This window comes from Nicotiana tabacum, chromosome 3 (assembly GCF_000715075.1).
Source record: "Nicotiana tabacum cultivar K326 chromosome 3, ASM71507v2, whole genome shotgun sequence".
Lineage (NCBI taxonomy): Eukaryota > Viridiplantae > Streptophyta > Magnoliopsida > Solanales > Solanaceae > Nicotiana > Nicotiana tabacum.
Window position 1 is genome coordinate 82,056,044 of NC_134082.1, and position 9,913 is coordinate 82,065,956.

At 36.0% G+C, this 9,913-nt stretch overlaps 1 protein-coding gene across 1 annotated transcript; it reads right to left on the minus strand.

The window, feature by feature from the left end:
* Positions 1–391: 391 nt before the first annotated feature.
* LOC107819216 (cold-regulated 413 plasma membrane protein 2) lies at positions 392–5,124 on the minus strand. Its single transcript, XM_016645303.2, has 4 exons — positions 4,778–5,124; positions 1,870–1,977; positions 1,664–1,734; positions 392–837 (listed from the first exon to the last, which is right to left on the minus strand). The coding sequence occupies exons 1-4, from the start codon at positions 4,951–4,953 to the stop codon at positions 584–586; spliced, it is 609 nt and encodes a 202-aa protein (XP_016500789.1). The 5' UTR covers positions 4,954–5,124; the 3' UTR covers positions 392–583.
* Between the last annotated feature and the right edge of the window lie 4,789 nt (positions 5,125–9,913).

The following is a 9,913-nucleotide window of genomic DNA, read 5'->3' on the forward strand; positions in this document are numbered from 1 at the left end:
ACGGCCCCTAAGAAATATAACTCCACATTACTCATGTAACATTTGATTGTCCGTATAAAAAAATTGATTCTGCGAAAATCTATGTACAATTTTATACGTGAAATAGGTATACATCTATGTGCAAGTCTTGATCTAAAAATTTCTCATAATAAGAAACGAAACACATTTACCAAGCCATGTTTAGATCAACGCATTTCCTTTATTGCTTTGTTCTATTAACTTTCCATGTAATATTTACATACATCGATGTTCTTGGTATTTCCCTAACACTTATTTTGCATTCGCCTAAGGAGCATGTTTAACTGGCATTGTCACCAAGTTCATATTCTGAAGCGTGAAATCCGTGTGGGGTGGTGGGGGGTGGGGGGGGGGGGCAGGGGGGTCCACAAAATCCAGTCATAACTACTTGAAATGTCAAATTACAATCACTTAACCAGAAATGTTCAAACCACGTCCACAACAAAACCAAATCCATATTAAAATTCTTATTCATCATCTAATAGTAAAGGAAGAGGTCTGCTCACAGCATTGAACATTGAAATTCGTCAACCAAAACACAGTTCAGCTTTGCAACGATAGCTTATCAAACGACGTGGAGTACCAGAGACCAGATTGGATAAACCAACAGAAGGACAATACCAACTGTGTTAGATATACCATTGCTTTGTGTGAAGGAATTTCTGAATCCACCAGATGCTCTGATGTGCTCTTGGAGCAGATAGCAACCAATCAAAAGACACACCACAGTGCCAACCCAACTGTCTCTGAAAGTGTCAGCAAAGAGGTTGGGTGCAACCACTAGAAGTAGGATTAATGAACCAGGCATCTCCAACCAGTCTGTGATCCCCGGCAATATTATACAGAAGGGTTAGCATGTAGCGGCGTCCATAAAAAGTGGGATTAGTAACTTGGAGGATTAGGCAACTAACTTGCTACAACAAGTTAAAATATGCTGATACAATGTTTACAGTGTCGGAGTGTGAGAAGTACTCATTTATAAATAACACAAAAGCGTAGGAAGAATCATGTTTAAAGGTATTACCATTATATGCAGATCATATTATACGCTTCAGAACACATTTTGAAGAATCTACCAAAAGAAAGCAAAATCTCAAAGACAAACCTAGTGATTATTCCCAGATGGCCATGCCACAACTTCTTCAAAACTTTCTATATTATTTCTAAAATATCCAGTGAAGCACTCAGCACATTTTCCATTGACAAAACATTCACATAGTTACAGAAAGGAAAGTGCTGGTAGTATGAATCAATTAGTTAAAAATTATTGCTATTGGTAGCTGGCTAGTATCTCATCTCTGTGTGAAGCTCAGGGTTATCAACTGTATGAATCCTCACTCATCATGTTTCTCCATTTAAATGGAGTTTCGCATAAATAAAATTAAAGTTGAATATACATGCAGTTTGGAAGATTTAGAGACATATCTCTTCTGTGATCCATGACATGTCAAATTGGTACTTAATAAATTTGGGGTGCATATTACTTGCTAGAAAGCGTTTTCATCTGTTTTTTAAATATTAAGAAGAAGTCAGCGGAGAAGGTAACACAAACTTGGATTACAAAGCCAAAAACTTAATTGCAGAAAAAAATAAAAACAATAACCAGTACGTTATGATCATATAAATCAAAAGCTAATGTTCATACCTGGAAAATGTCGTGGAAAGAAAAGCCTGAGTACTACTGCAACGAAAGCAATCCATTTCCCAACCTCTCCTCTGGAGATTAAAAACGACAATTGATTAATGAAGAAAAGAATCTCTTTGAATCAGGTAGCGATCAAGTGAAAAGAGAATTGCTTGGATGACAAAGAAGCAAGGAAAATCAAATAGTAGCAAACTAGAGAAGTTTACCTGAATAAGTGGAATAACACTGAAGGGAAACTGAAGAAAATATAGGGGATTAGAAGTCCAGTCAGCATATTTGTTCTCCAGTTTGTCCGGTCCAGTATCAGCAAATAACTGCAGATAATATTTGTTTCACTGGTTATAACCAAATCCACCAGGAAAAAGGTGTAAACTCTAGGTTCTATTCTACAAGAAACCATTGGATAATACAAACCTGCGGTTGACTATGAAATAAATTTAAGCATTTTGAGTTACTTGCAACCAGCAAACTGACCACATTCCACGAAAATAAATCATATTTTACCAGTTTCCCTTACCACATCAGAATATACTTATTCAAATTTATGTTGCGCGGACTCTCCAAAATGCTGCCGCACTCATGTCGGATCCTCCAAAAATACACTACTTTTGAAAGATCCGACCCGCACCCAACAATATTTTTGGAGAGTCCGAGCAACATAGATTCACATAGTTGAATTACTTCATCTAAAAGCTTAAAACAATTATATATTGCAGACATTTACTAAAATATTATAGTAAGTTTTCTTTTACTTCAAGAATACAAGTGAAGCATCTAAACAACAAAGCACGAACACTATACATCATGCACACAAAAAAGTAACTTCCTGCACAAGGTAGAAAGCTGCACAAGGTAGAAAGCAGAGAAAGAGTAACGGCCGAGCAATGAAATGGTTGAGCGGAAATAAGCTCAACCACAGAAAGAACAAGTAGACAATCTAAAGAGCAGTGCTAGGAAATCATAGAAATCTCAAACAGCTCATGTTACCAAGATAGGAGTTGAGCAGAATTTAATTTCGTGCACCAAAGTAGTTACAAGGTTTTGAAATGAACCCTTCTTTAAGCCTCAAGTGCATATTTCATGCCTAGAAAAAGCTATACCTCGATTCCAGACAATATGAGCATCATGTCATGTTCTTTGGAGTGATTACTTAATATCAAGTATGGGAGTGGGCTAGTTCTTTTACAAGGACACACGGGATTACTTAACTTTGTTTTTGGATATGATCAAGGCAAGCATATGCCGTAAAATTAAGCTTTGCAAAGTGACACAATGTTTTCATAGGTTCTCCTGATGTCTTCTTTTGGCATACTTAATTTTTTTAATATTTTTTTTGGATATCGTAGTGTCCGGGCCAGCTTGAGCACACCTCGTCTAATTCCACAGGATACCTGCTACCTCCCACCAGCAACAGGCATCAGGTAACTCTATCCACCAAGTTGGGCATACGTAAAATGATAGAGATGATATCACAATATCTATTATTGCCTATAAAACTACATTGACAAATCAAAGATAACGAACAAGAAAAAAGAATGTCTTCCAAGATTCCATTACGGTATTAGCATAAGACAAATAGACATCTCATATCCATGTAAAGGTGGATTCAAGATTTAGAGTCAACAGTTTGAAGTTCCACTGCACCCACTAAGATGTAGGGAGAAACCCCTAGACTTCTTTTTGCATTGCAGCGAAGGAGATCAATGACAGAGATTCTCTGACGCAGTGCAGCTATGTTTAGGATGAAACGTTTGTCAAGAAATGCAGTTCAACACTTGGGATGTCTCTTCCCTTTTAAATAGATACCACGAAAATTTCTCCTGGACCTCCTCATGTTTTCAAAGTGAATTACTTCTTTGAGATCTAAATAAATAGACACAACATGAAAAAAAATAGATAGAAAAATTACTCTTAGGAAATTATAGGGCAATGAGTTGGTATTGACTTCTTCATAATATGTTAAAAGCAAAGTAAATTAGAACAGGGTTAATAATGTAAAAGCAAAGTATTGAATTTGAGGGACTATAGATACAACATTAAGCTTTATAGTAACAAATATAGCAGCTAAACAGGATGATCCCCAAAATCACGAAAAAGAAAAACAAAGATGGTATTCCATATCATGCTGAACTGAAGTTCTAGCTGCAACAAGCTCAAATGAAGTCATTGAGTTGAAATTTGGACACTAATATGCACAGCAATTTTCGTCCAACCAGAGCAAAGAGCAAATATTTAAGCATATTGGATCAATCCTATAATGCATGTATTACTTGGTGGAATGAAAAAAATATTATCCTCTCCTACTTAATAACTTTTCCCAGCAAATGTGTCAATGACAATAAGGCACTCCTACATGTCTCATTATCTAGGATTTAATATTCCTCAGGGGATTAACATGCCTGTTGGTTCTCAAATGCAGTGTCAGCCTAGAAAAGTTCATACATTAATTTTGAGAGAGCTACTTCCACATCCCTGGTAATCACAGTGGAATATGCCTAATCCTTTTCCAGATCAAAAGTCTCTACTTTCCAACTATGTTATCAGTTTTGCTAACTGAAGCATTTTTCAACCAAGTCATGTCATGGCCGATGGATAACCGAATCATTTTGGTATACCACATTATTGTAGACTTAAATGTCATTTATTCTTTACTCGATGTACAAATTTTAATCTAGCAGCACACACAATATGCATTTCTCTTTCCTTTTCCATAGGTATATTTGATATGTAATTTACAGTGGGCCGACACATTCAACATGCTCCTTAGTCGAATACTAAAGCAATTGGCCCCAAAATATGTTGACAGAAGACCATCCTCTTACAAAATTTTAAATCAAACAAATTAAACATTATCCAACGAACAACCAAATTCGTAAAAGGACCTTTTATTAATTCTTCAGAAAGTGAAACTAACCCAAAAACACATGATAAAAGAAAATATTATGAATTTTCACATTTAGAAAGTGAAAACCTCAAAATTAAAGGAGACAGTTTTAAGAAATTCCATGTCCAAAGTCCAGTGACAAAAAGAATGTTATGGCGCAAAGCATTTCGCACATTGTGTTAGACATAAAGAAGTAAGACAAGGGAAGGAAAAGGAAGTATTGAGATTACATGGCAGCAAAGGAGGAGACCCATTTGAGGAAAGAAGTACCAAATCCAAGACCACCAAGTTTAGTGGCATGATCAAATAGCTTCTTAGCAGCTAACTTGAGCTCATTGATATCTTCATTAATCAATTTGTTAGTGTCTTCATCAGTTTTCATTGCCAAATAATCCATCCTCCCCATTTTTCCTTTATTATCGTACTAGATCTGAAAAGTTTGAAGTATTATTGATCTCCGATTTTACACAAGGATAAAGAGGAATACTGAACGCGTACAGTCTGTCTCAAGTGGTTTTTGTCCAAGTCCAGATCAGATTGCTCTTGTAATTAATTGGACACGTTGTTTTTGAGCTGTGTCTACAATACTTGCGGACACGTATTTCAGTTTGGCCTTACAAGTGCACTTCTAATCCGCTACTACTTCGAGTGCTTTGACCAAAGTTTACGATCCACGCTTCTTGCTTGTTTTATTTATTTATTGAATTTAAGTTATCTGATCACCCAAAAGAAAAAGTAAACCACATCACTGTCTCGGTGTAAGGAAATATAAAGGTGAGAAGAATTAGGGTGTGTTTGGTACGAAGGAAATGTTTTCCTTATTAAGAAAAGGTAAAATATTTTTCAAAATTTCTTCTCAACCTTTCTCACCTTCACCAACCCATCTCATGCCCTCTGTCCAAAAAAAGCTTCTTATTTTTTTCAAATTTCAGTTTTTCCGTTATCACCTGCCCTACTACCCCTCCACCCCCTCTCTCGCAAAAAAAATACTTTTTCTTAATTTTTTTTTTTTGCAATTTCAAATTTCTGTTTTTTCGTTTTGCTGCATCACCCACCCCACCCACCACAAAAAAGATTTTTTTACTTTTTTTTTGTAATTTAAATTTCTGTATTTTTTTCTGTTTTACTGTCACACCCCCCCCCCCCCCGAAAAAATATTTTTTAAATATATTTTTCAGTTTTAATTTTTTTATTAATCGGTTTAAATGTTCAAAATTTTACAAGTTTCAAAATTATAAATTCGGAGGTTTATATGTTTGGAAGTTTACGGGTTTAGAAAGTATAAAGTTTACGGATTCGAAATTCCGCGGTTTCGAAAGTTTAGCGGTTCAAAAGTTTATGAAATTTGTGGATTCGGAAGGTTGTTGGTTTGAAAGTTTATGGTTTCATGTTTATTATATCTAAATTATTTATGAATACTCTTGAGAAGTCATTTTCCTTAATTTGCGTACCAAATACCGAAAAATGAATAAGATTACTAGTTGTTTTCCAAGAAAATATTTTTTGTTATACCAAACACACCCTTAGTCCAAATAGTCGAATACCTAATCGTGTAAATTAAAAATAATTATAATAAATATATAATATATGTATAATACAGTATATAATTTATGTATATCAATCGAAAAAATTAATTATGAATCGAAGAGTTCTTAAGGAGTGCTCATGTCATAGATGGGTAGGGATATGAAATAAATAGAGTAAAACCGATATAGAATAGAAGTCGGCAAGACTACATAATCACAATGCATGTAGCTTACTATTGACATGTGGAATTTCATTTCAATAACGGAAAAGGGTCATAGTTGTTTATCTACTATCAAATATTAGTTATACCTATCCTCCGTTATACTATTCGAAGGTATTTGTCCTTGCCATTATCCTTTTTAATATTTTTGCCCCTCCTTTTAACGGACAAACTCAGGCTCCATTCTAAATTGACACGTGGCAAAAATCTATTAATACACAATTAAATAGCTAACCCATATTCAAAATTGCCTACCCATTTACCCGATCTAAAAAATATATATTTTTCATTCCCACTTTCTTTGATGACTCAAAGTGTTATTACTTGTTTCAAAATAAAATTTTGCGTTCCGATGCCTTAAAAACCTCTTTTAGCATCACCTCGATTTGTGTGCGTAGTTCGGGCGCGTAGCCAGAAAGCCTATACGTGAAAATCTATGAAAAATGATAAATTTTGACTATAAAATGAGTTAATTTGACTTCGGTCAACGTTTTGGGTAAACAGACCCAAACCCGTAATTTGACGGTCCCGGAGGGTCCGTAGAAAAATATGGGACTTGGGCGTATGCCCGGAATTGAATTCCGAGGTCCCAAGCCCGAGAAATGAATTTTTGAAGAAAAGAATGTTCTAAAATTATTTATAAGGTTTGGAAATGAATTTTGATTAAAACTAGATGGTATCAGGCCCGTATTTTGGTTCCGGCACCCGGTACAGGTCTTATATATGATTTAAGATAATTCTGTGAAGTTTGGTAAGAAACGGAATCCATTTGACGTGATTCGGACCTTAAATGAAAATTTTGATGTTTAAAGAAGTTTTGGGAAAAATTCATTGATTTTGAGGTTTAATTCATAGTTGTTGATATTATTTTAGTGATTTGAATGCACGAGCGAGTCCGTATGATATTGTTAGGGCGGTGTACATGTTTGGTTTGGAGCCCCGAGGGCTCGGGTGAGTTTTGGATAGGCCGCGGGGAGAAATTTTGGACTTAAGGAATTGCAGGCCTGCAGCCTTCGCATTTACCACCTCCCTTCGCAATCAGTTCGCATTTCCGACCTCCCTTCGCAATTCCCAGTTCGCATTTCCCAACCTCCATTCGCAATTCCTAGTTCGCATTTCTCAACTTCCCTTTGCAATTCCCAAGCCAACAGAGGTCGGGGTTCGCAATTGCGAACCCTTGTTCGCAATTCCCACATCTCAGACCTGCAACTTTTATACTTAAACGAATTTTAACCCATTTTTCATATCCTCTCAAAACATAAACACACTAGGGCGATTTTTCAAAGGCTTCTTCTTCTCCAAATCAATTGTAAGTCGTTTTTAACTAGTTTTCTTGAATCATTAACCTCTTTTAACATGATTTTAACTTAAAATCAATGATTTTCATGGGAGAGATTGGATATTTTGGGTAGACCTAGATTTTTCAAAAATTAGGGATTTGGACCTCGATTTGAGGTTCGATTTCAAAACAAATCATATATTTGGGTTCGTAAGGGAATGAGTAATCGGGTTTTGGTTCGAATCTCGGGTTTTGACCATGTGGGCCCGGAGGTGATTTTTGACTTTTTGGGTAAAACTTTAGAAAACTCATTTTCATGTATTGGGGTTGATTCATTTAGCGTTTATTGATGTAATTAAGTAGTTGTGACTAGCGAATTGGTGGTGGAATCAAGGGATAAAGTTATAGTTGAATCGTGAATTGTGTTCGTAGCATCCAGGTAAGTGTTTGGTCTAACCTTAGCTTGAGAGATTAGGAGTTGTGTCTTATTTGTTACATGTTAATTGTGGAGTATGACGTATAGGCATGGTGACGAGTATCTATACGTTGGTGTCAAGCATGCTCGTGAATCTTGTATTATAATTGTTATGACTCCGTTGTGGTGTATTGCGCTTCATATGTTATTATCACTATTGTTCCCTTGCCGGGATATTTGTTTAATATTATTGTTCCCTTGCCGGGATGTTTGTTTTGATAGTATTGTTTTCTTGCCGAGATGTTGTTGAAATATCATTGTTCCCTTGCCGGGAAGTTGTTATATTGCTCTTGTTCCCTTGCCGGAATTCCTTGTGATTATTGTTGGCTTGTAACTAGGAGTGGGCGGTATGCCTACTACAAGATAATGAAATAGGAGTGGGTGGTATGCCTACCACAAGATATAATGAAGTGGGAGCGAGTGGTACGCCTACCACAAGATATAATGAAGTGGGAGCGGGTGGTACGCCTACCACAAGATATAATAAAATGGGAGCGGGTGGTACGCCTACCACGAGATAAATAAAATGGGAGTGGATGGCATACCTGCCACGAGATACATGAAATGGGAGCGGGTGGCACGCCTGCCACGAGATACAGGAAATGGGATCGGGTTGCACGCTTGCAACAAGATGTGAAAAGAAAGTGAAATCTGCCTTTATTTTCCTTATTCTTGTTAGTGGTTGGATTTTGATTCCTTTATGGTTCTCTTGATATTCTGTTTTACCTGTTATTCCCCGAAGCATGTTTCCCCCTCCCATCTTTACTTGTTTATTCCTGCTTTACTTTCCGTTGTATATTATATAACTGCACAGGTTTATTTGGTGGTCTGGTCCTAGCCTCGTCACTACTTCGCCGAGGTTAGGCTAGACACTTACCAGCACATGGGGTCGGTTGTGCTGATACTACATGTAAGCACGTGATTTTTGACCCTCCCCGGGAATTTTTACGCTCTTAGCTTAAAATATCTAATTTAGGACTAATATAGCTATTTTAACTATTTTTACTTTATTTCGTTGCAAAAAAGAAAATTTCAAAAAATATATATATAAATTTTAGTTTATGTATTTCTCATAAACTTGAAAAATACAAAAAATTGCACTTTATTTTTATACCTTATATAATTTCGAAAAAATACAAAAATAATAATTCTATTAAAGTTTTATAGGCATTTTAACTTTGAAAAAATACAAAAATATTACCTCATATTTTATCTTAATATTTAAAAACGAAAATTACAAAAAATAGTTTTATTAATATTTTGTAGCTATTTTAAACCTTGAAAAATATTTAAAAAAGATATAGTTTTGTTTAAATACTAGTCTTATTTTTGGTAGTTATTTTGCTTACATAGGACTAGTTAAGCAACGTGTTTCTATTTCTCGGGTCCGGGCAAAAGAATAATATTCGGGTTCAAACTACCCGGTTTTAGGCCTAATTTTCGGACCTAGCCCATAATAAACCGTGTCCAGGACACGTGGGGAACCCCACCATGCGTGGGGGACATATGCCTCGAACCCCACCACGCGTGAGGCTCATTTTCATGGGCATTGAAACACGGACGAAATTTAAAAAAGAGGGGGGACCAACGAAAGGACTTGGAATTTGAAAAAGAGGGGACTTTGGAAATCTTAAACAAAGAAAAGAATGGGCAGGAGGACTTTTGGACTTTTGAAATTTTTGAAAGGGGGGACCACTGTTCACCTTTCTTCTTCATAAAGAAGAAAGAAAGAGAACCGAAAGAAGAAAGAAGAAAAAACGGACTGGGAAAAAAAATGAACAGGAGGATTTTTAAATTTTGGAAGGAAAGGACTACTGTTCACGCTTCTTCTTCAAGAAGAAGAAGAAGCAAATACCTAGCAGGAC

Coding starts and splice junctions, on each gene's coding strand:
- LOC107819216 (XM_016645303.2), bottom strand. CDS start 4,953: ATGGGGAGGATGGATTATTTGGCAATGAAAACTGATGAAGACACTAAC. Junction 1,735..1,869: donor GTGTTATTCCACTTATTCAG/GTAAACTTCTCT, acceptor TTTAATCTCCAG/AGGAGAGGTTGGGAAATGGA. Junction 838..1,663: donor CTTTCCACGACATTTTCCAG/GTATGAACATTA, acceptor CGGGGATCACAG/ACTGGTTGGAGATGCCTGGT.